This window comes from Siphateles boraxobius, unplaced genomic scaffold (genome assembly GCF_051911475.1).
Source record: "Siphateles boraxobius isolate OS27281-9 unplaced genomic scaffold, OSU_SipBor_1 11, whole genome shotgun sequence".
NCBI classification, from domain to species: domain Eukaryota; kingdom Metazoa; phylum Chordata; class Actinopteri; order Cypriniformes; family Leuciscidae; genus Siphateles; species Siphateles boraxobius.
The window spans coordinates 4,875,001-4,902,815 of NW_027508711.1; the positions used below are offsets into that span (position 1 = coordinate 4,875,001).

Here is a 27,815-nt window from a genome sequence, read left to right on the forward strand (position 1 = left end):
GGTCGCCGTTGGAACCAAAGTGAGGGTCATTTCATCTGCGATTTTGTACTGTAGCTTAGCGTTGTCCGACTTGCTGCTTTTGTTCAGCCTGTTGCTGAAGACACACTATCATCTCAGTGGGAACCATTGGATTTTCGGTGAAACCGCCTGCCGTATCACGACCGCCTGTTTTTACGGCAACCTCTACTGCTCAGCTTTCACACTAGCCTGCATTAGTATCAAGCGCTACATTGCCGTGGTTCATCCTTTTCTCTATAAGAGTTTGCCAAAACGCACGTTCAGCACCTGTGGTTGCTTCACCGTCTGGATTGTATTTATTATTGCCCTTCTCCCGGAATTCCTAGTGCAGCAAAGCTACCGCATCACACATCTTGGAGTAATCACATGCCACGACGTTCTTCCAGACAACATATATTACTACCAGTGGCTTGTCTATTATAACCTTGGCCTCACCTGTGTAGGTTTTTTCCTTCCCCTAGTGGTGACAGTAGCATGTTACACTTCCATTGTCTGGCACCTGAACCGCTCACACCGAGACTGGGCTCTTTACATCAGAGCTAGCACGTTTAACTTCATTATCTTTGTCCTGTGCTTCGGCCCAAGCAGCTGTTTTCATTTTGTGCATTACGTCCTGCTGTCTGTTAGCACTAGAGAGAGTTTCTACATCTACTTCAGTGTGGCCGTGTGTCTGTGTTGCCTGCATAGCGCTCTGGATCCGTTTCTCTTCGTGCTCATGTCCAGGACTGTCGGAACCAAACGCTACTTTCTTGCGCGCAAAGGACGTGCGCTTAGCATCTCTACCTAAAGTCAACATGAGATGCATGTTGGGCAACCTATTTAGCTTCTCTAATTGTGTATTTGTAAACAGGATGTTTAATGTGAACTCGCTGAAACAGGCGAAATAGAAAAACTTTTTAACGGCAGAGAAAGTTGTTGCATTTTGATAAAAGACTAAAAGCACTTACATTACTGTTCAAAAGATGACGATCTGAAGAGTTTTTTCTTTTTTTGAAAGAAATTAATACTTTAATTCAGCAAGGATGCATTAAATTGATCAAAATAAAGACATCATTTTACAAAAGATTTCCGTTTCAAATAGAATCCTGAAAAATATATTTTCCAACATTGATAATAATCAGAAATATTTCTTGAGCAGCAAATCAGCATATTAGAATGATTTCTGAAGGATTATGTGACACTGAAGATTGGAGTAATGATGCTGAAAATTCAGCTTTGATCACAGGAATAAATTACATGTTAAAATATATTACAATAGAAAACAGTTATTTTAAGTTATTTCACAATGTTTCTCTTTTTCCTGTATTTTTTGATCAAATAAACGTAGACTTGTTGAGCAGAAGAGACATCTTTCAAAAACCACATGCTTTTGAACAGTAGTGCACATTTGATGAATCTTGCACAATACAGCACACTAAGCATATTAAGTAAATGGGGTCAATTTTGATTTCATGTTGACTATATTGATTAAAAAAGGGGTAATCTAGAGTCTGCTTTTTGTTTTGTTTTGGTCTTGTTTCTAAAACCTCCTTGATCTAGGTTTAAAGTATTTAAAATGTGAAGTGCCATTAGGAAAATTAATAGTTCGTAGTTCCAGCCAGTTGGCACGAATTGCTTGGACAGGAGCTGCACCTTTTATACAGAATACAAATGGAAAGACATTTGAATGGCCCTGAGGGAAAGGGGTGTAATATACTGCCTGGACTGTGTTCAGTGTGTGTTATGAATGTTACATAAAGCCTTGTTGACCAAGGCAAAGTTTGTCTGTTTGTGTAGAGAATGTAAATGCTTTATGATAATACCTATATTTAAACCTATGTGATTTCAAAGCACAGCATTAATATCATTAAAACAAATAAAATAAAAGTCCGGCTGTCTGATTGTTTTTAGGTTCCATGGACCTCAATCAAATGCCATCTGCCTGACTAAGGTCTAGTGTGTTCATTTCTTTTTTTTTAAATCATAAAAAACATGCAAGATTGACTTTGAATGCATAAAAAATACTTAAAATCGACATGAAATGGAAGTTGTGATAGCGTTTTCTTTTATATTACGACGTATATCCAAGTGAAACGGCTTCTCGAATAAAGAAAAAATAAAGGATATATACTTGATATTGTCCATTGGGAAATGATTGGAGGGTTGTGGTTTACTATTGATTTCATGTGAGTGACAGGTTGCCCTGCCCTCGCGCCAGTAAACGCATCATCAGAGAAGAGATGCATTCATTCAAAGGCTTGATATAAACAGAAACTCACGCATCTCGATGTCTTGACAACCTCTATGGTTTCATAAGCGTAACCTTCCAGGAATGTAAACAGAGGAAGGCAGGTGGGGATTACTGGAAAACAGAAGGAAAGTGTTTTTTTGTGCTTATTGTCATTGTAAATGCACATTAACTTATAGTAAATTAATATAAGTATTAAGTGCAGAGGAAAACCTTGTAAAACTTTCATATCCATAAGCGTTAGAAATTAAGTCTGTTTGTGGCCTTATTTATTCCTGTTTTTTTTGTGCAGAATCAAGCTTTCTTTAAAGCTGTTGAAAAATACAAAAACTCAATCTAATTCAAGTTTTGTGTTTTGATTAATTTGGTAAGTCAAATAACCTTTATTTATATAGTGCTTTATACAATACAGATTCATATTGTTTTAAAGCTTTACAGTGATAACAGCAAAGTTACTATTATTCAATGAATTAACCAGGATTCAATTCTGCTGTAAAGCAGCTCTAAAAAGACAACAGTAAACAGTCATTATTCAGTTGAAATCAGTTCAGTCCAGTGTTGGTTCATTTTGGTTCAATAAGTTTGTGAAGTACATCAATTATGAAAAGAATACAATTCAGCTATAAAGCATCAATATAGAATTATCAACTGGTGAAAAATGACTCAAAATTCAAACAAAAAATGTTTTTTAATTATGTTATTTTTGTTAATCTTTGCTTACATTTCTTTTCTTTTCATTTTATTTTATATATCCGAGGACCTTGGAAACATCGTATCTCGTATAGCGTAGCATCCATGTTTCATTAAAACAGGTAAATTATTTAAAATAAAAGCATGAAAAGCAATACAAATATAATGTTGAATAGGCTACTTAAATAATCTGAAAGCTAATAAAAACGTTTAAGGATTCAGGATGTACAAGTGGGGACACTGCATTTATATTTATTAGTTTATTGCAGCCCTAACTTAGCTGCTACAGTGTTTGCTGAAACCCCAATCAGTGTTTGCTGAAACCTAATCAGTGTTTGCTGAAATCTAACAGGAATAACAAGACACTATTAAACACTATTTTTTTATTTATGTATTAGTAATGTATATTTTTTTAATAATTTATTTACCTAAGCTACTTGCTTCATATACCATTGCGCTACACAAGTTTATGACCACTGTACGCTGACAAGATCTTTATTTTGTAATGTTTAAAATACTTTTATTTTGCAATGTTTTCCGGTTTCGTACAGTCTGGCTTCCCTCACAGTGGATCAGCTGAGGCACATGAGAGTGACGTGAGGAGCGCAAGCACGTTTTCGTTTTGTTTAGCGCGCACGCGGTCTCTTGCCAGACACGTTTTTCATAAACGCGTGCTATACCGTCTAATATTTCTAATATTTATTTATATGAAAAGGACCTTTTCGACATATTACGGTCTTAAATCAGTGCGCACGTGGACGGCCGTACTCACGAGAGCATGCCCGGGCTTGTCTGATCTTCTGGGCCGGTTAACGTTAGACAGAACTTCCGCGCCACTATCATGGACAACATATTTCCTCATCAGCTTTATCCACATCTGTATCTGGATGGTCCGCCTGAAGAAGAGGCGAAACACAATTATGGAGGCTGGGGTTCATACGAGCGTGTGCGAACTGTTGGTGTCGGGCCGGTAAGACGACTCGCATCATAACAAAAGTGACAGATCCGTCCTGATGCACAGAATACAACGCATATGCGTTTAGCACAAACAATAAATATGCATTTATGCTTGTAAACTTGATGTAAATTGTGTTTGTATTATAAGTTTGGTCATACTTTAGATTAATTCTCACTATTAACTAAGTTATATTGACTACGAATTTTGCCTCAATAAATGCCACTTTATTGTTTATTAATAGTAAGGTTAAGTTACGTTAGTTAAGTTTAGCTATGGGGTAGGATTAAAAGGGATGTAGAATATGGTCATGCAGAATGAGGCATTAGTATGTGCTTTATAATTACTTGATGTTTTGGAAAAAAACATATATTCAATTTAAATAATCGCTGGGATCAAGTCATTTACTCACGAGGCCAGATTGGAGACTCAAGACACATAATATTTTACTATCAGGAGAAAATTTCACCAGTGTTCATCTTGTCAGAATACATTGTCCATTAAACATTTTGCTGGACTGCAATACTTCTAACCCTTTGAGATTTTTTTTAAATTCTGTTGATACTTTTGAAAAGGTTTTTAACCAAGTAAATCAAGACCTTAAGGTTTTTAGAAAGAAATTATCTTAAACACCTTTAGTTTTATTTTTGATAAAAAAAAGGATCTCACCATGAACATAGCCATAGAAGCTGGAATGGCATTAAAGGGAAAAAAAGAACCCTGATAATTGCTTGCAGCTATATTTATGAATTATTTTTTGATGTAAAGAAAATCTAAATTATTTCATCTTAAGGTTAATGTGATATATTCATACATGAGCCAAATGAGGATTTGTTGATTGCAAAAGAATCAAGTAAAAAATAAATTTAATAGAATTGCAATAAACGGCATTGGTTACTATCTAGATACTTAACAAAATACCCCTTGAAGAATCAGTATGAATTAAAAGAAATTCAATAACAATGCATATCGAGTTGATTATGGTAAGGAGTTACCAAGTTATTATTAATGATTAGTTGAAAAGTACAGAAATCAAAATGATTATATCTCACAAATGTATTATTAGGCGGTACAAAAGAATAATAGGACTTCTCTAAAAACTGGCCTTTTGTGGTTTCTTCTGGCATGACGGGTTTTAACAGAAAGATACAAATAAATTCTAATATCGTTTCACCTATACCAGAATTATCATAATGTTATGTTTCACATTCTCCACCCTGTAATTGTGAATGTGTATCATGACTGACTTGATTGTGATTTTACAGTATGATGCTGAACAACCGTGGGCCCGTCCTAAGTTTGAACCCCAGCACGCTATGAGCGGTGAGGAATGGCTGCCGGTCAAACCAGCCGTTACCCCTTTATTGCCACCATATGAAGGTAAATCTTATTATGAATGGCCTGAAGTTTAGTCATTAGATAGGCTTAAATATTAAATGATAAAAAAAATTGACGTTAATATACTGCATTTGCTTGGTTATGAATATACATTCTTAGTATTTTGGTATTTCAGTTTTACCAATCAGAATGCAATGTTATTTTAATAATATTTAAATAACGTCTGTGCGACGGAAACCTTGTATCTCCATATTTTGTCTTTTTTCCATATGCAAAGCTGCTAGATCACTTATAATTTTTTGTCTTAAAATCACTTTGGTTTTTGTCTAATGAAATTTCTTGGAAAGATATCTTTGCAGTGTTTCGTCAGCAGACTAATCCAAAAACACATTAAACAACAGTACAAGCCACTGGAGAGATAAATGTGTCTCCCTCAAAGCCTTCCGTTAATTCCCATTAAAACTCAAAGAGGGCGCTGATGTGAATGAGGTCTATACTGTCTTAAATAGCCTTCATCTTGTATAACATGAGGTTTTGGACAAATGACAGGAAAACTAAGCACCCACAAAGCTATACAGTAAACTTTATATACTTTAATTTGATAAACATATTATGATTTAAGCTTGAGTTAGGTAATGTGTTTATGATATAATGACAAATGCAAGTGTCTGACATAAAAAGCTGCAAAATCAACTTTGACAACACAGTGTTTATTTAAAAAATAGTGTGTTTTCCATTTCCTTAAAAGTAGCGGATTTGAAGGGTTCCGCCCGACAGAGACGGGAAGTATATACAATTATAGCATTTAAAGGGTTCACCTTAAAAGGAACATGTTCATTTAACCACATTCATGTCATTCCTAACCAATAAGGCTTTTGTTCATCTTAGGAACACAATGAAGATATTTTTAATGAAATTTGAGAGATTTAATCGGATTTAAATTAGGTTTAATTTATCAGACTGAACCTCATTGGTGGTTGTGCGTCAAGCGAACATGCTTGAGCTTCCGTGACCAAATTTGAATGTTGTAAACATTGTTTGTTGATCAAAGCCTAAAATAAATCTGTTCATCACATTAAGTGGTCATGTCTCTTCAGAAGACCTGGATTAAACTGCTAGATTCATATTGATTGGACAGAAAAATCAAAGAAAACTCTTCATTTGTGTTTTGTAGTTGAATGAAAGTCTTACGGATTTGACTGACATGAGGATGAGTCATTGATATGATTTATATTTTTGAGTGAACTAACCCTTTAATAATATTGTGAATTGGCTTTAGTTTATCTTTTTAGTTTCATTTTAATTTTAGATTATATTTTATTTTATTTCATCATGGCAGTTAACAAATTTTAAAAATAATTTTAGTTAACAATAACAACAACTGGTATCCAAAGGTAATGTTTTTATTTGTAATGTCACACTGCCAAGAAAAAATGCTTAATTTTATTTATGCAATATATTATTTTGTATTTTTTGGGTGGTGAAATTTGTATTATCTATTTTTTTTCTTTCTTTCCAAGATGCCAAAGTCCCATCTGTTGATCTACTAGATCCAATGGATTTCCCAGATCATGTAAGTTAGGGCAGCATGATTCCCAAAGTCTTTGGGTTGGCTCATCTTTGTTACTATTTTTGAAAAGTGACTTCATCTCAAAATGTTTTATTTAGTACAAAAAAGTGTTTTGTCTCCGTTTTCCCTTCAGATGCAGTATTTCTACCAGCATTACTTTATGGACGCATTCTCCACAATGGGACATTTGCTCCAGGATGACTTCTCTTTCAAACTTAAACGACCAAAGGTGAGGGAGTCCTGATGTGTGTGCTTGTTGTGTGGTCAGAATGATTCGTCGTTGTCTTGTTGCTGTCGGCATGTTTTCTAGTGGTCCTGTAATAGTTGTCTTCTGTTCTTGTTTTTCAATCAGGATGCTTTGTCAATGCGCTGGTCTAGTGACTTTATAAATGGCTTAAAATATAAGAGGTAAGATTATTTTATGTGAATCAAAGAATCAAGTGACGTGACGTGTGGCCCATACTTGGAATTTGAGCTCTGCATTTTAACCAAAATGTGCAAAGCAAAATTAGAACCCTTAAAATGGCATAATAGGGGCATTTAAAAACAAAAATGGTTTTAAGATGGTCCAATTTACATTTTAAATGGGGAAAGTCAAAGGAGGAAAAAATCATAAGTGAAGTTTCGTTTAATAATGCATTAAAAATAATCCTCAGATGCTGCTTCCTCCTTTTAGGTGTGAGTATGCAAATTTCTCGAAGAAGATCCGTTGTATGCACCATCTTCTCAGGGACATTGTGAGCGATGTTCCTCCATCTCTCCTTTCCTCGCTCCTCTATGAAGAGCTGACGACTCAGAGGGAACGGCAGCAGTTCAGTGCAGAAACTACAGGGGGCACTCTAGGATTTGTGGCCTTGCATGAGGACCAGAGCAGCAGAGAGGCCTGTCTGATCTATCCCAGGGGAGTCGGGATGGACCAAATCTGTATCCTTCTACCAAAGTTGCAATAGTGTCATAGTTTGTTTGATGTCATGGTGAAGAACTTTTTTAAGGGGTCAGTGATCTGAGGCCTGATGTCAATAACTGAGTATTTAACTCCATATTTGATTTTATACCTGTTTAACCAAATACCTTACCAACCATCCAGAACACCATGGCAACACACTCAAAACCACTAGAAAAACCTGTCGCGTTATCTCTTCTTTCAGCCAAACACATTCAGAGTAATTAAAAATATCCTAGCTCTTCCAAGCTTTATGATGGGAGTGGATGGTACCTGAGATTTTGAAGGCCATAAGAGTGCATCGATCCATGATAAAAGTGCTCTATACGAATCCAGGGGGTTGTTAAAGGCCTTCTGAAGCGAAGAGATGCGTTTTTGTAAAGAAAAATATCTATATATATATAACTTTATAAACTATAATCACTGGTTTCCAGTAACGGCCGTACGCAAGTCTAGTTCAGGGCGGAAGACTGGGGTCTGACCCGGAGCATGACATAGGATGGAGTAGTAGTGTACGCTTAGGTGAGAGTCAACGCCTCTCGCGGTTCAAACAAATAGAGCTGGGCAACAAACTCGTACGTCGGGTCAGAGGTCACTCGACCTGCATACGGTCATTATGGGAAGCCAGTGATTATAGCTTTTTTCAAAGTTATAAAAATTGCTTTTTTTCAAAAAACACATCACTTCGCTTCAGAGGGCACTAATTAACGCTCTGGAGTCGTATGGATTATGATTAATGATGCATGGATGTGCTTTTCTGGGCTTCAAAATCTAAGGTACCATTCACTCCCATTATAAAGCTTGGAAGAGCTAGGATAGTTTTAAATATATCTGAATGTGTTTGGCTGACAGAAGAAAGCCATATGAGTGAATAATTGGACCATTTTGGGTCAACTAACCCATGGTATTTTGAACTTTTTATAATTAAAAGCCTTGCGCATTTTTGTTAGACAGTAAACTCTCTCTGGCATTTAATTTGACCTAAACTCTTGTAGCTTCTCTCTGAAGTTGCCATTTCACAGGAAGGAAAGACTTAAATTAAATTAATTATCATATCAGCAAAGTCTATTATCAATTGACCTCAAATATTAGTATATAAACCAATTTCACTACATATGTATTTGTTAAAGAAAACATGTATTGAGTATTTTAAACTTGCAATTACTCTGGTTTTGCAGTGAAATGTGTATCCAGCCTGTCAATTCAAGTAAAACGATCCGAGATATGATTCATTTTGAGATTCTATATGGACTTGGAGTTTACCAACATGTTTTTTGTTCAGGTCTTAAAAGGTCTAAGTTCTTTATACCATTTAATTGTGTGTTTGTTTCTTTTAATTTTTCCTTAACTGCAGTTCTTCAGTTTTCCACAGGGCGGTACAACAGTTTAATGATGACAAGCCTCCTAAATTTGTCATGCAAGCCCAACCTATTGCCTTTTATTTGAATGGATCTATCAGACAGATCAGTCATGGCAAAATGGAAGACGAAGGTGAGAAATGAATTGGCTGAGAACAAAGCTTACATTTGGGAAGAATTCTAGATCACACAAATCAAACTATTGTAATCAATGAAATTCATGCAATGATGGTACGATGTCTTCATGTCAGAGTAAAAAAATCAATGTCTATTACATGTTATGTCAAATTCCTGCATGTCAAACATCTGTGTGCAGGTCATGTGGCTGTGCGGTCAGATTATTTTTGTGGCGTGTGGGTACTAGGAAACAGAACGAAGCCGCGGTTAGTGGAAGTCATCGAGACCAAAGATCCCTTCTCCTGCGTCACCGGCAGGTGTGTCTGAAAGCTCTTGCTGCCTCACAGAACCGTCACAACACGTCTGCTTGTGCTCCTGATAGACCCTGATTATTCAGGGATTCCTTAAGCCTGACTACTAGTTAACTTTCAAAATCAGTCATTGGACTGTTTGAATGATTAATGTCAGTTATTCAAATTATCAGCATCACACACTGAAATGATAATCAAATGACTTCATTTTACTATTGCGCTGAAGGGATGTATGCATGTCGGAGTGCAGACAAGTTATGTTTTTTTTTAAAGTTTAAATCACCTTTTTATCTTTATAATGTACAAGAGGCTATGCTATATTATGAATATAGTTGGATATGGAAAATTTATACGTTGCTATTTTGCTATTTCATTTATTTATACTTTTTGAGCAGGTAAGGTTTATTTGAAGGAAGCATGGAATGCCTTCCAATGCTGCATTTATTTAATTAAAAAAGAATACAGTGAAAGAAGTAATATTGTAAAATATTAATGAAAATTTTAAATGTTGAGAATATTAAAATGTAATTTATTCCTGTGATCAAAACTGAATTTTCATCATCATTACTCCAGTCTTCAGTGTCACATGATCCTTCAGAAATCATTCTAATATGATGATTTGCTGCTCAAGAAACATTTCTGATTATCAATGTTGAAAACTGTTGTGCTGCTTTATATTTGCAACAGTGATATTTTTCAGGATCTGTTGTTAAATTGAAAGTTGAAAAGAACAGGATTTATTTGAAATGTAATCTTTTGTAACATTAAAAATGCATTAACTGTCACTTTTGATCCATTTAATGCATCCTGAATAAAAGTATTATTTTCCATTTTACACTGTTTTAAACTGCATTGGATATATTATTGAAACTTTTACCTAAATGGATTTGTTTTTCTAGATTTCTTGGGGTTAGGTCACCCAGAAATTGAAATTCTGCCATTTACTCACCCTCAAGTTGTTCCACACCTCTGAGTTTCTTTTTTCTGCTGATAACCAAAAAATGATATTATGAAGATTGTTTGTACAAAACAGTTGATGTAAAAAAAAAAAATAGCAGAGAAAGAACCGTGGGAACATGGCTTAGGATATTTTCCTAATTTTTTAAGCATGTTACAGTGGCTAAACCTATAACTTGAGAGAAACTTACTTGTCTTATTAATGTGTGTTCTCTTTTGTCTTTCACAGTCCACACCTCCCAAATGAGTTTGTGGTGGTTAATGAGCGGGGAGCAGCATATCTTTGGACCGTGCGCAGAGGGTATGTGTGTTTTAAGAACAATGTGCTTCACTTTCTGTTATCTTTTGCTTAGATCTCGGTGTACGCGACTCCAACATCATAACATCAGCTTCTGCTACATATTGTCCTTTAGCTGAGTTTGAGCAGTACCCAAGCTCCAAAGGTCGCGTTAACCGAACATTTTCTGTCATTGACTGAATATTATTAGCAGTGATGAAGAAATCTGAAGGCCGACCATCATTTTGACAGTTTACACTGAGGGTGATATTTTGTAACTTGTAACTGTAATTCCCACTCCTGTCCAGTTGGTGGCGAGTGCCCTCAAGTGTGGTTCAAGCAAGTTCAGCCTCCAGAACAAAATTAAAACTCCCGCTAGAAGTCTTCTGTCCGAGGCAAAGATGCAGAATCTAATGACTATTGCCTGTGCATCAGTCAATCTTACGGCAAGCTCCCAGTTTAAGTCCATGTCATTTAAATGGTGGCATAAATACTTGACGGATTGATTCAAATATACATAAAATATTAAGATCAGTAAAAAAAATTGTGCTGTAACTAGTAGTAAAGTGGAAGATATCAGTTAACTGCCGAACACTGAAAGCGAACATTTTTAAAAAACCCTGTCAGGGTGAGGATTTTCAGAAAAGCCAGTTGCAGTGTTGTCGTGTAGACAGTAAAACGGGGGTTTTTGCCTTGCGGCGTCAGAGTGTGCGCCGTTATCCGTTGTGTTTGACGTCAGACTGTTCTTGACAGCGCTTGATGGCGTGTTTTTGCGTTTTCATGTAGACAGAGATTTTTTTAAAACCGAGTATGTGTGGACGGGATTTTTTTTTAAATGCAGGAGGAAAAACTCCCGTGTCCGTGTGGACTAGGCCTAAATGAGGGTGAGTGAATGATGACAGAATTTTCATTTTTGGGTGAACTATCCCTTTAAATTTCAGTTTGTTTGTCACAGAACATTATCATATGGCTTCAGAAGATATGGAATACAGTGCAGACATTGTATGTATAACTGTTGATTTAGTTATGCTCTTTAAAACCGGACAGACCCATTCTATGTATAACGAGCAGTGAAAATTTCACCTTTTGTGTTTCCTTGAAAAATAGAAAGTCTTACTGGTTTGGAATGAAGTGCGGTGCATTTGTGAAATGAGGCTGTTTATTGCCACAAACTCACTGTAATGCATAAAATCTAGTTTCAGGATTGCATTTACATTAACCACATGATGCAGTGTGTGAATGTTGTAACCAGTCCAGTGTTTTGTGACATTCTGTTCTCTTTTAGATTGCAGAAGTTCCGTGAGGAGAGTTCCAATCTGTACTTCAATGCCAAGTCGCCATGGCGATGGTGTGAGTTCTCTGGTCACCCGAGAGTGATAGTCTATGCTGACAGAACGGGGGCGGAGCTTACAGACATACGGGTAAAGTGGCTCTTCTTACCTGTATCATTATTGGCCAAAATTATTATATAGGACTGAGTCCTCCATAAGCATTTAGTTCCCTAATCAGAGTGTAGAGATGCACCGATTACAATTTTCTAAGCCGATTCTGATTTTTCATGAGTTTGACCTGCCGATACCGATTTTAGCCGATTCCGATTTCATTTTTTCTAACCACTTTACAGCAAACACAAATATTTATTTTCTATCTTTTCTTTAATAGAACATTTTACATAGAACATAGAACATTTTTTGAACAAATAAAATAAAATAAAACTATATAAATTATTACTCCTGGTGTGGGAAATTCACACATATCTAAATGCAGAGTTATGGTATGGAAGAACCATTTTCATTTCCATATATTCAACTAAAAAAAAAAAAGATATATTTACTTATTTACGAAACTAAACTTCTGTATGAAAACAGGTAATGGCAATAAAATAATATATAAATAGCAAATAAAAATAAAATAAATATAGCCTTGCAGTATAAAGATGTTTCTCAAAACACACACACAGCCTATTGCAATCACTTGTACATCAATGGCAAGTTTTATTTCGCAAACAGTTCTTCTCTCATCTGCCACATGTCCAGCCAGGCTAAACAATCACTTTAATTGAGCGCGAGCAGCGCAGCAAAAATAGACTCTGCGCCGAAACCCCGCTTCCCTGCTGCTCACGCGTCGCTCCTGCTCGACGCTCACGCGCTGCTCCTGCTCTCGGTGTGAATGCACTCATTGATTTACATGCACGCTGGGGGAAAAAAACCCTGCGCTGCTCACGCTTGCGGTGTGAAACTGCCATAATTCACGAGGTTTCCTACATGTGCGTTCTGTGTGCACGTGTGATGCTGATTTTGCGCGATGTTAATCATGCCGCGCCCGAGTGCATTTGACCGGCAAAAAAAAAATCGGCATATGTCAGACTGACCGGCCGGTCGCCGATCATGGCCGATCACGTGAAAATCGGCCGATTCCGATCACCAGCCGATCAATCGGTGCATCTCTATCAGAGTGCATTGTTCTGTACATTTTAATAGCCAAACCACCAATACAGCAACAGCCTACCAGAGTAGAAGCAGCATCATGCAAAGGTTTTTGACCACTGTTAAAATACTTCATTATATTACACATTTTACTTTGTAGTATTCATCTGGGATGAGTGATTATTTCCTCAATCAAAAGAGGAGGATGTAGGAGATAAAATGAATATTCAGCTGATGACAGGCCTCTTCCGTGAACACAACTAATCCACAACCATAAACAAGGGCACTTACTGGAACTCACGTTTAAAATGAAGTCTTGTTCTCTTGCTCTTCTTTTCTGCATTTCACTTCTGCTCTAGCTTGCTTGCTCAATATTTTAACTTGTTGTTTTATCTAATTATTAATAGTCCTATTATCATTATTAAAATGAATCTTAATAATAATAATATAATTAGATTAATACTAGTATATAATACTAGTAATAACAATCATAGTAATGGGATTTATTGTTATTATTATTATGATGTAGTTTTTATAATATTGTTTAATTTAAAATATCAAAATAAAATGTTATTTAAAATATTAAATTATTTTATAACCCACATTTGATCTACTTAACTGTAAAATGTATTGGGTGAAGAAAGGCCTGGCCTGTAAGCTGAATTGACCACAATTTGTACCTCTACTATTTATTTTAGTTTTGTGTATTTTATGGTCATTCTTTTTTCACTCTTTTGTTAGTCTTCTCTTTATTTCTCTTTTTTAAGGTGGGTCTCTTTTTTCTCTCTTAATTTAGTATTAATCTTTGTCACTTCCTCTATGCAGAGTCATGAAGGTACTCACACATTGTTCCGGATTGGAAAGACACCAGGTTGTGTGTCGGGAGAGCGAGTGATAATAGCCAAGTACCTGAGTAAAAGCCACGCCCATCACCACCTCATTAATACCCAGGTAAACACTGTCATATATCATGATTCAAGATTAGTGTTTGCGTCAGGTATTAGTGCAGAAGAGTGTGTTTCACCATGTGTTTTTTCAATGAAATCCTCCAGAACTTCCTTGAATGATGATCTGTATCAAATGTCATGGGATTGATTGTTCACACACACAAACACACACACACGATTGAACCTTTTTTTTAAATCTCTACTGGAACTATTGTCAGTATAATTAGAGATTTGATAGTTAATGCAGTGGAGCATTTCCTTGTTCTGTGGGTTTTTTAACCGTGATAGTAACTTGGCTCTACCATTGTAATACCTTCTTTGAACTAGCTTGGTGTATAAAAATATAGTAATAATTATGTATCAAGGTATACTATTTATACACTACTGTTCAAATGTTTGCTATCTGTAAGATTTTTGTTTTAAAAAGACTCTAATGCTCACTAAGGCTGCATTTATTTGATTAAAAAAAAGTTTTGTTTACTGTCACTTATCAATTTAATCAATTCTTGCTGAATAAAAGTTAATATCTTTTTAAAAAATCTTGACCCCACACTTTTGAGTGTATGTCTAAAGACCCATTGTAATACCTGATATCTGATGCCATCACTGTACAGTGTAAGAGAAATAACGCATTTCCTGTCTCCTCATCTGCAGTTTTCCACTTACATCATGGATGAGCGGGTTCCCAGTGTTCCCATGCTGAAATGGAACCATATGATGGAGTCTCCGCCAATATTTGCCTGCGATCTGCCAGGACAGACCCCAAGCCAAACCTGTAAATTGCTGCTTGGTTCTCAGAGGACACAGGAAATCATGCTACTGCAGTACACGGGTGAGGGGTTTGTGTATCAGCAACAGTTTCTGTTTGGTTACTCGACATCCTAATTTTTCTAGTGTATTTGGCTGATGCTTTATCCACCGCAAATTGCTATGCATTCATTTAAGGTATGCATTTTATTAGATTATGTCACTTGGTAATGTGCCACCAGCATGTTTTGGGGGTATATAATTTGAATCTTATTGGTCAGTAAAAAAAAAACTATGCATTAGAACTGGTTCGTACAGAATGGTTTTTTTGGCTTCCACTATGCTTTCTTTAATGTGAACATGCTTCTTTAGCGTCTTGTGCAAACTTTTAAAATTCCATCTTGAGGTTCTGCGTTCTTTGCAATTTCACTGTTTTTGAATTCATCAGTAGCTATGTTTACATCCAAAGTTGCGAATTTAACTTGTACGTAAAATTGGAAAATCTCTGAAAACATTTGTGAATAGAGCACGGATTCCAACCCCTGTGGATCGTCAGCACTGTTCAGTGGATTCTTAAACCCCTCTGATTAGCCATTGTGTTCACGCGCTCAACATTTATGTCTGTGATTGGCTACAGTGATCAACACTTCAAAAACATGTTGTAAATAGATATCTTTGATGCTCTTCATCAAGCTCTTAACGTTTGAAACAGCGGAAAATGTTGTCTATCAGCGGAGTCCTCTATCAGCGGATATAGTAGGGGTCCGCTGATAGACGCCTGTTTTCAGATGCTCTCGTGTGCATCTGTATAAGCACTCGGTGAAGAGCGTCATGTTGGTCTCATCAATGGTATAACAGCCGAAGTGCGTCCAGACTTTTGACTTAATTAAAAATCTATTATTTTACTCTCACTGCTGTCCACCACTGTTAAAGGCCTCTTTTTCTTAGGCTAGTTAACTTGTTCATGTTTCCCTCTTTCATGTGTTGAGTGCTACTTCAAGGAGACATGAAGTAGAAACGCTGGGAGCAGGGAAATCAATTTAGAGCGCCTTATTTTATTAATTAAAATATTTATATTTGGCGCTAGCATATCGATTCTCGTATCACACTGAGAAGGAGAACGATATATCGCCCTATCAATATTTGTCCCACACCTATTCATGTATATATAAATCCAAAAAGGTCTTGAGCTTCTCCTGGAGCATTTTGCCTGTAATAAGTGTACTGTAGGACACAACTGAATAAATGACTGCATTTTTCTCTTATGTCACTCAGGTGGGAGGCAGCATGCCTGTCAGACTCAAGGACCCATTCAGAGGCTTTTTAATCCCAAAGAGTGTTTGAGCCAGCTAAACCTTCAGCTACCTCACAAGAAACACATCGCCCAGAAGAGACTGAACGCACCTGTTACAGGTCAGGATACTTTCACAACCAGCTGGATGGTATTAGATAGATGGTATTATTTTGCTAGCATGAAGTATGTACTATATTAAACTATTGCATTAGACAACTGTATTGCCATATGATAGTCTTTTAGGTTGGTTTGAAATGGGGAAGTGATAATCTCAGTCAAAGTGGAAAAAAGAGCAGGATTTAATGCGAACCGAGCCGCTCTGAAACACTGAAATCTACGGATCATGAGCTGCTAACGTGTGTAAATGAACAGTGTTGCGCATATATTTAATTTATTCACAGCTTTTAGGATTTTAATATTTCACTAAGCTGCAATTTCTGTTTAATCTCAGTTAATCGAGCAGCATTACTGTATTATTTGGTGCAATGATTATCAGATTTCAGACTGTGACCTTTTTTTTTGCCAGTGCGAAAGTGAAACAAAACCGCGCAATTAGTTTGCGTGCAAAGCGCGAATAATGACAGAGCAGCACAGCGTGAGCTCAGAACAAAAATTGGTGGGCATTCTCGATTATGCGACACGTATTACACAGAGGTGGGAGGTTCAATGAGAAAGTGTTTGAGTTCGCTGCTGTATTAATGACATCGCTGCAGAATCTAGTGAGAAGCATTAGGGGTGTGCATGAATATTTGAATTTAACTATGTTGCTTTGCTTGCAGTGAATCTGATAATTCCCAAACACTAAAACTCGCAGTTATAATTAATTGCGCTGGGTGGTGCTGTGGAGTGTTTAACAAGTGGATTGTATTTGATTCTATAATGTGGTCTGCCTCACAAAGTTTGGAATTACTTATAAACAATATAAACACGACAATAACTATATGCCAAGTGTGCATGTACTATCTGTACGATAACTGCCGCAGTCTGATTTATTAGCAGGTTTTTTTTCAATTCATGCTGCTTGAGCTTAAATGTTTTTGTTCTTTATATTTTTTGTTTACACATTTTTTCAACTAAAAGAAAACCTTAAGATATATCCTAAGCTTGTGTATATTGCCTAAACATAAGCTTGTTCAGAAATGGTGACAAAAACTTAAAGCCGTAAACGTAAAAAAATAACTTATTTCTTGTTAAACGTCATTTAAATAAAGAAATATTTGAATATTTGTTTTTTATGAGCCTGAATATTCGAATACAGTATTTTAGTAAAATGCCCATCCCTAAGAAGCATTCAAGTTTGGCGCAGAATTCTGTTATAAACCACAGATATCAGATGAAATGGTGCTGACGTGAAAACCAGGAGAAACATTGTGTCATGAAGCAAGTTATAGAAGGCTTTACAGTCCACAAATCTCCATTCACTATGGATTTAATGTAGTAATGCTAACTGTAACCATGGTATTGTGGCAGAAATAGTTGAATATTTTTTCATTATTCATTTCAAGGTTTGTACAACCTTTGAGAGTTAAATGCACTTTTTCCAGCACTTCAAAACTGTTATTTTTATTGTGCTGAGAGTACACAGCTGTACCTGTAATAATACTAAGTACAGCAACTAATACTATGTTTATTTTTAATGGAAATGCACATTTGACAGTAGAGCACTGAGCTTGAGTTGAGATAAACATAAAATGAACATATGAACAACAGTAACGTGAAAACAAATATTGTTATAACAGATATATATATATTTTATCTGTATCTCAACTCAAGCTCAGTGCTCTACTGTCAAATGTGCATTTCCATTAAAAATAAACATAGTATTAGTTGCTGTACTTGGTATTACAAAACAATAATGAATTTATGATTAAAAATCCCTCCCCCCCGCTATTGAATCAGGTGCTGGTGCCAACATCTGTAGATCTTAGTGGCACCAGTGCTATTGCTCTCAAATGTTAGTCCGAAGCCCTGGACTACTGTACTCATGTGGTACTTTCACGTTATTCCTCAGGTTTTGCTGCTGTACAGAGTAAGGACCACATGTCCGTCTTCCAGCTCTCAGAGACTGGAGACGTCTTTTTCCAAACATTGAAACTGCATGCAGATCAGACCACGACCAGCAAGGACGTCCCAGAACAAGTTGTCAGTGTGGAACGTATTGTAGAAAATGGAGAGACCGAAAATTTCCAGATCTACGCCCACAGTGACGGACAATCTTCTCAGAGCGACTCAGAGACTGAGGGATGCCAGCTCTCAGAGACTGGAAGTATCTTTTTCCAAACATCGGATCTGCACAGAGTTCAGACCACGACCAACAAGGACATCCCAGAACAAGCTGTCAGTGTGGAACGTATTGTAGAAAATGGAGAGCATGTGAATTTTAAGTCCCACGCCAACAGTGATGTCCATTCTTCTCAGAGTGACTCAGAGATTGAGGGGCGCCAAGCGGTTCTTGGTCATTTGGAAGTAATTGACAATGTTGATGTTGATCACTTAAATGCTTTGGATACCAATAAAGATATCAGCAAAGACCCATTAAGGAGTTCTATTGGGAATAACCCAACTTGCTCTACCAGACCACCCAACCCAAGCAAGGATCCTGATCTCCAGGCTGCCTGGAACGAATGGTTCAAGCCCATTTTTAAAAAGGCATCAGCAAAAAAACGACACTCTCATTTTCGACGTATAAGAACAGACGATTTAAATGGCTTAAAAGGCAAAAAGCCCTATAAACGCGTGGAAGATCATTTGACTAGATTGAGGAGAGACCTTCAAGAGGTCATGAAGAAGAAAGAGTCGCTCTCGCATGGGGTCACATACCTGCCTCACCTGAATGTGACACCAGTTCCTGATCCTATTGATCCCGACCATTGGGATGACGATCTGAGCCAGCGCTTGGCTGCGTCGTGGGAGGGCAATTGGAAATATTGGTGGGAGGAGAAGCTGGGCTTGAACCAGGCCAAGAAAATTGCGGCTCTCCGTAGAAAGCGTCAGAGAATGAAGCAGGCCAGAGCTCGACATCGCATCTCGCTTTCTGGAAGCTTCACCTCGTCTGTTAAAAACCAAGAAAGTGACTTTGGTTGGTCATCGGCGGGGAGCCAGTTTCTGGATTCTAATGATGAGACTTTGGAAAAATCGCAATCCACGGACATGGAGGAATGGATGTCCAGATCTGAGATGCGCAAAAAGAGCCCCATCATGCTGAGACGGTTTTTACATGATCAATCGACTGTGGGAGAACCAGAACCAGGACAGTCTCCCGTAAGATCTCCTCTACAATCTCCTCTGAGAAGGCCTGATCAAGACCTTTTGACATCTCCGTCAAAATCTCAGTCATCTTCTCGGGTAAGGATTCACTGATTTGAGTTGATCACCAATAACTTGCAGATAATTGTGGCCGATAATTTTATTACTTTTTTCCCTGTAAAATGGAACCGCTGTCTAATAAATTTGGCTTGTTTAATTTGGATCATCTGTTTTCATGAATAAGTGAAAACAAGATATAATACAAAGACATGTTCACTAATTACGTCTACTGCATATGAATACTTCTGTGATCGTATATTTAAGGGTTAGTTTACCCAAAATAAAAATCGCCATTTACTTGACCTCATGTCTCTACAAATCTGTAAGATTTTCGTTCATCTTTAGAATATAAATGAAGATGTTTTTGATGAAATCTGAGAGCTTTCTGTCCCTCCATTGACAGCTACGGAACTACCACTTTGACGCTTGAGCTTCCTGATGTGTGTGCTGATGAATGTTTATATGTGAATAAAAGTAAATTCAATCTGTTCATCAAAAAAGTGATCTTTGACCTAAACCGCTCAATTCATGAGTTTTAAGATCTTTTTGAAGCGCCCAAGTGGTAGTTGCGTAGAATGAGTTCCTTTTTTTTTTTATGCGAAAGCATCACACCAGACAGATTGCATCATTCGCTTGTTTGTAGGCGTATAAATCAGCTGATAACATCATGATGTTGTGTTTGACGAAGGCTCTCTGCATTGTGAATCCACTGTTTTGTCGTGTCAATGGAGCTCTCAGATTTCATCAAAAAAATCTTTAATTGTGTTCAAAGATGAACGAAAGTCTTACGGGTTTGGAACGACATGAGGGTGAGTAAATGATGAAGACACTGTTTTCATTGTTGGGTGAACTAGCCCTTTATATCAGCTCAATAACAATTTAACATGGTACAATGATAAAGTAATCCTCACTAGTGAAATGACAAATTGGCTTAAATTATCGGTGAAAGTATCAGCAGAAATTCCATTGTAAAGGGAATAATTAAACCAATAATATATCATGCACCTCTACTTTCAGGTTGAACGACTAATCTCAAGCACCCCTAGTGTTGCAGTAGGGATGGATTCGGGACCTCGTCCATCATCACTCACCTCGAAACGGTGGAAGAACCCTAATTCTCTTCCCGCTTCCCAGACTTCTACTCAGAACTCTGCACCAGTTGATGGATTTTCTTTGTCTCAGGTTCACCTTTCTTCGCCAACTCAGTCGTCCAAGCTCTCCTTGTCTTCCCAGAGAGTTCACCAAATCAGAAGCTCCTCACAGGCCTCTCAGCCTAAAAAGAAGTCTCGCATGGGCTTCTAAAATTCTGGCTCCAAACAAGGAATGCTGCAAGGCAAGTGACCTACTTTTTGTGCGGTGTCAAATGTTTGAGTACTGTACGCAGGCGGGATGTGTTTGAACGAGGAACTTGAGCCATGTTTCTATAGTGAGTGTTTTTGTGCACTGTGCGTGAATTCCGCAAATGTGTGTGTATTTGTAATGAATAGCAAATGCTTACTGTTTGAACCAATTAGAGCGTACTAGTGGTTTATAGCTTAGTTGCTTGTCCATTTGATTTTGTGTGGCACTTGATAGAACGAGTTTACATAACTTGTATAATGGCTATAGAGGAAAACCGAGGTGTCGTGTCATAATTTATTACATTAAGTTTATTACTTGACTTTCCAAATTCTAACCATATTCAAAAACTTCTTCAAATGCTTGCTATGTGTTTTTTTCTAGTGTTTGTTCTCAATCAAAATTTCATCACTGTATGTAGTGCATTGGGTTATGAAATGGATCTCGTGGTATGTTTATGGCATATTGCCCACCTGTGTCTCTGAGGGAAACGAAAGATCAGTTCCAGCCTATGAAAACTGACCTGACACTGTTTCTTTCCAGTGCACTGGTTCTTGGTTTCTCATAAAAAAATTGTTAGTTCCTCTTCATGTGAATCGCATCACATCAGACAGAATTGCATCATTCGCTTGTATTTAGGCGTTTAAATCGGCTGATAACATCATGACGTTGTGGGTGACGAAGGCTCTCTGCATGGTGAAGCCACTGTATTGTCTTGTGTAATATCCTGTGTTAGTGAAGCAATGTACAGCATCTGCTGGCTGTTTGCCATTTTCTTAGTGTATAGTATAGTTGAGGTTGTTGGGAACAGGGAACCAATTAGAGGTTAATATTCATAAAACCCAAGGAAGCAAAACAGGAGACATTCAGTGAATTTCAAAATAGCATTTTTTTTTTTATATTACCATGACAAAAATAACAATAAATAAGTTAATATCTACAAGAAGCTATACAGAAAGTATGTTTTTTTTTTTTTTTACATTTACACAAATTTACATTTTTTTAAAATTTAATATTGACTTTTTAAAGTTTTTTTTGTTGCACATTTTCAACGCAGTATTTGTCTTCATACATCGGCTAAAGTGAAACTTGTACTAAGTTGGCAAGTAGGTTAACACCACACTCAAACATACACACAAAAAAATAAACAATCTGCTTTTTTTTCTCCCTGTGAACGTCATGCACACCACTGTAAATCTCAGACTCTACGACCTCAGAGGCGTCAGTTTTGCAGGCACGAAGCTTTCGTGCTGTCACACGCTTACAACATTATTACAAAACTGTGCAAAGCACCAAAGTACAAGTCCTAAGTTGTTCTATAACAGTCTAGAGTACCTTGGATATGTCGTATTGAGCCAGATGGAATGTTGACAAATCCGAACATGCACCAACTACTATAAACGCTATGACTTTTTTTTTTTTTTTTTTTTTTTTTTTAGCTGCCAGTGTTGTGAAGTGCTGAATTATTTCAGTTTAGCTTAACACGAGTAATCAAGAGAGAAGTTTACAGTATGTGGACTGGCTTTTTGTAAAGCCATAAAAGAAGAGTTTTAAAATACAATTCTGATATTTTGGACTTGTTGGTTTCATTGAACCCAGGCACAATGGCACCCCGCTGTGTACAACATTAGGTTTCCAGCCAGGAGAGGTCTGTGATATCATCGTGAAAGATAAGGAAGCCATTCAGATCATTATTTGGCGTGGTGGACACATCTCCATTGGTGATTGTGCTCCTTGGCAAATGGTTTAGAGCGTACTACAGTCTGCAGGCACGGGACCGGAAGTTTGAGGGGAAGTAGAGTCCTTCTGCGTCGCTGCCCAGCGAGCTGCTCAGACTCTCTTCCCCAGAGCTCAGGTCTTCACTCGAATCCTCACTGTTGGAAGAGGAACAAACACAGTCAGACGCAATCATGTTTTGTACTTCGTTAAAGATTCCCCCGAGTCGGTTAGTCATTTAATTTGGGGAATGTCCTACGGTTCAAATTTTTTTTGAGAGAGAGACAGTTGTTTCAGAGGTACCTTTTTTGCATTTTTATTTAGCTTATTTTTTTTTTGAATATTTATTTTTATTTCAGTTTTAGTAATTTTAGTACTTCAGTTAGTTACAAAGGCAACATTTCTAATTTTCATAGTTTTTCACTAATATGCGGATGGTTTCAATCAAGCTCAACCCAGAATGTACTCTTGATTGTACAATATGCTTGGTTCTCAAAAGAGACGTTTTTGTTCCAGCTAACTGGCCACACCTTACACACCCATCTCTTACTCGCATGTGATGCTGGACAACCTGTGACTTGTTTGTAAACAGACATTATTCTCTACCCACATTCCATCGCTGCGCCTAGTTTTGACGTGTATGCATATCTAACCCATTAGCAATCTCAAAGCAGTGCGTCCTGTCTAGATTTTCAGCCTGTAATCAGCTGTGTCGCTAAGCTTCAGGAATGACTTATTGCTCTTGGATAATAAACTTGCTGGGCTGTGACTAACCATTAGTAGTTATCAAGTAACACGGTTAAGACACCTGATAGTAAAACGTTGGGTGGGGCGTACAGAAAGAACTTCAGCCTGATGGGGTTGTGACGTAAGTGGTGTGTGTCAGTAAAACACCAAGGTTAAGTCATATGTCATGCGATGGGGAAAAACTGATAGAACTGAAACCAGAAGTTGTGATGGAAAATTTCACACAGGCGTACTTTACATAAATTATTCCCAAGTTTGTTTATTTGCTGCTATTTCCTGATGTTTTAGACTTAACTTGTAATCTGTAGAATAAGAAAATCTAAGTATTGTAATGTGGGATATAATGTGGCAGAATTATTGTAGTATTATTTATATTCTATTATAGTATTTATTATTATTTTAAATTTGTTTTTTTTAATTCTCGGTTATGATTTTTAGTAATTTTATGTGTTTGGCATTTTTATTTCATCAGTCATTTTAGTACTTGTTTTATTTCACTTGGTTGCAAAGGCTACATTTCTAATATTCATATCAAGTATTTAAGTTATATTTTATTTCAGTTACCGAATACTAATTTGAATAGTTTTGGCTTTAGTTAACGATGCCACAGAAGATCGTTTTGATTTGTACATTTGCCCCATAGACATCCATTGCGAACAAAATTGTCTGTTTTGTGTTTGTTTTGCAAACTGAATGAATGACATCTAAATTATTTTCTGTTGTAATCAAACTTGATCAAAACAATCAGTATGCGGTTAAACCAGAATATTCCTATTACTTTCGGCTTCTACTTCCTGAATATAATGAGTGTGACATACTAATTGCTGTGTCTTTCCACAGGTAAGCTGTTTACCTCTCACTCTCATCCCACACGCCCTCTGGAATTGTGGGTAGTTCTGGGATGCTGCGGTAGCTGCTGTGCAAGTTCTGCGCTGTCCTCCGTGAGACGATCCACACCAGTTTCTTGTGATCGGGTTTGGCACATTCTGGAGAGGAGTACTCCCTCATACACTGGTCTACGAGGCCACGCCAGTGCGCCAGGTCAGCCTTCGAGATCTGAGTAGGGCAACAGACACTGCTGCATTAGACACCATCTTACACAAGGACAGGGCACAGGGCCAGCGTAATTTCATATGGGACGGGACCGACAAGTGTAAACTAATAGTCTGCTGTTGACGGGACACTTAAGTGCTTTGGATTTTTTCCTACACCATGGATGAAATTGCTGCTGAAACTAAAGGAATTGTAATGGATGGATGTTCACAATGTTTTGGTACAAAATTGTTTGATTAAACTAGTTCTACTCGGTGTGTAGAGTCTGTAATTATTAACTTTTTATTTCTTTACTTTTTGAAAAGTTTTATTGTGATGCTCAGGGCATTTTAAAAAGGCTGACCTCTGAGTATTTACCTTCAAGTGTGTCTGTATGCGGTGGGCGATCTCGAGCAGATCCGCAGACTGTAAGGCCTCAATCTCAAGCATCAAGAGCGACAAGGCGAGCACCGAAGGCTAAAAAAAGAGAAGAAAATTCATCAATTCAAACTTCTATTCAAACTATAATTCACTTCTAGTATCTTGTCTATTTGTTTTGAAGCAATTCTTACTTTGGCTTTGGAGAAAACAATTCTGCATAGGCAGGCTTTCAGCTGGGCTTCCAGTTTGTCAAGATTCAGGACGTCTTTTCTGAAAGAGAAAAAAAAGAGTCGATGGTCAAAGTGCGTTAAAATTGAGCTTGCATTTTGGTACTGTTAGCTGAGCTGTTTGCCATTTAACAAGCTGTTGCTGTGCAGTCTAGTCAGAAGACTGACTGGATTCACTGTGACCCTGCAAAATGCTCAAAGTTCACTTGCCAGCTCTGTTTATCAACCTTCATGAGTCAGTTTCCTTTGTCAATCCTGGACATTTAAAAAGTTTATCTGGCTTTGAATTTGAAGTTTGATAATGCTACCACCCATTCTTACCTGTTGGATATGTGCGAAAGTGCAATGGCGTGGTACAAATGCAGAAAGGTTAAGGCTGTGACGGCTTTGAACTGGAAGTTGAGTTTCTCAGAAATGATCTTCTCCATTCGGCTGAGGTCGGAGACAGTAAACTTGCTCTGGCTGATGCGAATGAGCTCGTGGCTGGACGAAACATTGCATTCTTCTTCAGACACTCGGACGGCGATGTGGAGGCAGCCCATGCTGATGCAGGCCAAATACTTGGACTGAACCTTTACAAAAAAAACAGAACCGATATGTTATACCAGCGAAGACATCATGCTAATGAGTTGGAATCAGTTATAATTAACTGGTTACCTTCATCATAGCTAGAAACCTGTCCAGCAGGTTGACGGCTAGTACAAAGGTCTGAGTGCTGTAACCGAAGAAACTGGTCAGACTCCAGAGATCTTCCACTCGAGCATCTCGACATTTGGCTGAAACTCCATTACCGTTCTGTGTGGACAACGAGAAATAAGTTACATTTCAAATTAAAACTGATTTTTCTATTAGGCTTCATATCGTCAATTGGACCATTAAAGGAATAGTTCACATAAAAAGGTCATCTTTACTCGCCGTCAAGTTCTAAACCTGTATGAATTTCTTTCTTCTGCTGAACACAAAAGATATTTTGAAAAATATAGGTAGCCAAACAGTTGATGGACCCCATTGACTTCCATAGTATGAAAATAAAATACTATGGAAGTCAATGGGGCCCATTAACGGTTTGGTTACAGGCATTCTTCAAAATATCATGTTTGTGTTCAGCAGAAGAAACAAACTCGTACAGGATTGGAACAACTTGAGGGTGAGTAAAGGATGACAAAGGAATAGTTTACCCAAAAATAAAAATTAAGAGTTGTTTTTTTTGTACATTTATAAAAAGTCAAATAAAATGCAAATTTCAATAACTTTTATTTTTAAATAAAGGTTTTATATGTATTTTCACAGGAGTTGGTAGAACTAGTTTACCTCTTGGGTGGATTCGATCAAACTGAGACCCGTTTCTTTAGGCAGATAATGAACCTCCAGCTCCAAATTGCTCTTCAGTTCCTTCATCAGTTTGAAGGCCTCCATATTTCCACTTTAACTGGGTTTCAAGTCTCCAAAGCACCTTAAAAAGGAAAACAAAGTGAGTAAATTCAGTTCACCCAGGGCGATGGGTCAAGGTTTTGCCCAGCCCCCTCCGCACAGCTGAGCTTTCGGTGTCGGGTTTCGCTGGTTAACGCCTTCTTACAGGAGATACAAACAAATAAATCCGACATGTTCTGTCTGAGATATGCACATAAATGTGGAAACGTCCTTTTTAAAAACACTAACTTGCTTAATAAGGTTAGAACAGCATCGAAAGTCAATGTAATCCAGTGGAGCTCAGTTGATCCTTCAGCTGGAAAATACCTCGACCAAAAGGGGGATGGGTTTAAATCTTTACACTGATGTAACGTTACAGTTAGTTTTAACCTAACATTTTTACGGTTTATCTGTTTATTACAATATAACAAATCGGCCCCTGCATCATTTTACGGATCAATCTATTCGATTCAGAATTATACCGAAATTGACTTCAAATTATACATGTAATGTACTGAATTAGAAAGTAACGTTAAACCTCAAAAACGACTAAAAAAAAACAAGTGATTCGGTCATTCCAATTAAATAATCCATAACTTTATTTAATGATGTACACAAATGATCGATAAAATACCATTAAAATCTAGAAGGAATACAAATGACTCCTAGTCGAAATTTAGCCCATAAAATGCCAGGATAATCAAAGATCAAAACCCATTTTCATAATAAGAATATAAAAACAACTAACGTTAGAACAGTTAAACAGTGACAGTTCATCTAGACGGACATCTAAAAAGGAAACAAATGATAACGACAATTATTGAAGATAAATAAAGGTAAATTACCAGAGATGTTAAAAGGACATTGTATTTTTGTATCCGAGTCTTTCGTCTGTTTTCTGCTTCTCTTTCCTTTTGTTGTTGATGTTGAATGTAGCTCCGCCCCTCTGGGCCTGGCACGTATGAAACGTAAGTCTCTCTGTTTAGATGCATTTTTGCGATTTATAACGAATTATTTTGTAATTCCTTCACTTAATTATCTGTATTTTATGTTATTTTATCTTTATGACACAATTGTTTAAAATATTTCATGTTGTAAAACGTACAAGCGTAGTTTTAAAGCTCTCTGGGTCTTATGATACTGACAGTCTAACCGACCAATACACTCGCTCGAAGATGTAGCGTTCAAATAGTCCGCCCAAAATTCTCGGCGCTCATTGGCTGTTGGGTTCCATGTATAGACGACGACCATTGGTTAGACTCGATAGCTTGTCCTGCACTCTGAATGGTTGTTGGTGGTTTTGTTATGACAGCGTTGTCAGGGGGTAGAAAATGTAGTACAAATGCATTCCTCTCTTATATGTTCATTTTTGTAATGAGTTTCTGTGTTTTCCAATTAAAATGTTCCCTTTCTCTTCAACACTCATTAAACGGAATTGAGTTATCAACATTTTAGCTGAATGTTATAGCAGATGCCATATGTA

At 37.2% G+C, this 27,815-nt stretch overlaps 3 protein-coding genes across 4 annotated transcripts in view; 2 read left to right on the top strand and 1 right to left on the bottom strand.

The window, feature by feature from the left end:
* LOC143699164 (proteinase-activated receptor 3) overlaps positions 1–1,884 on the top strand; it is an 11,419-nt gene extending 9,535 nt beyond the window's left edge. For both annotated transcript variants that reach the window (XM_077194259.1, XM_077194257.1), the window contains exon 2: positions 1–1,884. This exon is cut by the window's left edge. In XM_077194259.1, coding sequence (XP_077050374.1) covers positions 1–805 — 805 coding nt within the window. In that variant the 3' untranslated portion in view covers positions 806–1,884.
* Positions 1,885–3,482: 1,598 nt separating this feature from the next.
* On the top strand, positions 3,483–24,590 carry taf1c (TATA-box binding protein associated factor, RNA polymerase I subunit C). Its single transcript, XM_077194260.1, has 16 exons — positions 3,483–3,905; positions 5,156–5,270; positions 6,749–6,801; positions 6,932–7,027; positions 7,151–7,206; positions 7,475–7,722; positions 9,104–9,232; positions 9,416–9,533; positions 10,714–10,785; positions 12,047–12,182; positions 14,013–14,138; positions 14,789–14,966; positions 16,157–16,294; positions 18,187–19,520; positions 20,499–20,814; positions 24,123–24,590. Exons 1-15 carry the CDS (start codon positions 3,777–3,779, stop codon positions 20,781–20,783), a joined length of 3,213 nt encoding a protein of 1,070 aa, XP_077050375.1. The 5' UTR covers positions 3,483–3,776; the 3' UTR covers positions 20,784–20,814; positions 24,123–24,590.
* Positions 21,690–27,311, bottom strand: ccng2 (cyclin G2). Its single transcript, XM_077194261.1, has 8 exons — positions 27,178–27,311; positions 26,234–26,375; positions 25,580–25,717; positions 25,244–25,494; positions 24,887–24,965; positions 24,693–24,791; positions 24,136–24,338; positions 21,690–22,693 (listed from the first exon to the last, which is right to left on the bottom strand). Exons 2-8 carry the CDS (start codon positions 26,336–26,338, stop codon positions 22,576–22,578), a joined length of 993 nt encoding a protein of 330 aa, XP_077050376.1. The 5' UTR covers positions 26,339–26,375; positions 27,178–27,311; the 3' UTR covers positions 21,690–22,575.
* Between the last annotated feature and the right edge of the window lie 504 nt (positions 27,312–27,815).

Bases quoted from the DNA above. Each gene is read 5' to 3' on its own strand.
- taf1c (XM_077194260.1), top strand. From the start codon at position 3,777: ATGGACAACATATTTCCTCATCAGCTTTATCCACATCTGTATCTGGAT. The intron at 7,207-7,474 runs GTAAGATTATTT...TCCTCCTTTTAG, and splicing joins AATGGCTTAAAATATAAGAG to GTGTGAGTATGCAAATTTCT. The intron at 9,233-9,415 runs GTGAGAAATGAA...ATCTGTGTGCAG, and splicing joins TGGCAAAATGGAAGACGAAG to GTCATGTGGCTGTGCGGTCA.
- ccng2 (XM_077194261.1), bottom strand. From the start codon at position 26,338: ATGGAGGCCTTCAAACTGATGAAGGAACTGAAGAGCAATTTGGAGCTG. The intron at 24,966-25,243 runs GTAAGAATGGGT...TTTCTCTTTCAG, and splicing joins CTTTCGCACATATCCAACAG to AAAAGACGTCCTGAATCTTG. The intron at 24,339-24,692 runs GTAAATACTCAG...TGCCCTACTCAG, and splicing joins GCATACAGACACACTTGAAG to ATCTCGAAGGCTGACCTGGC.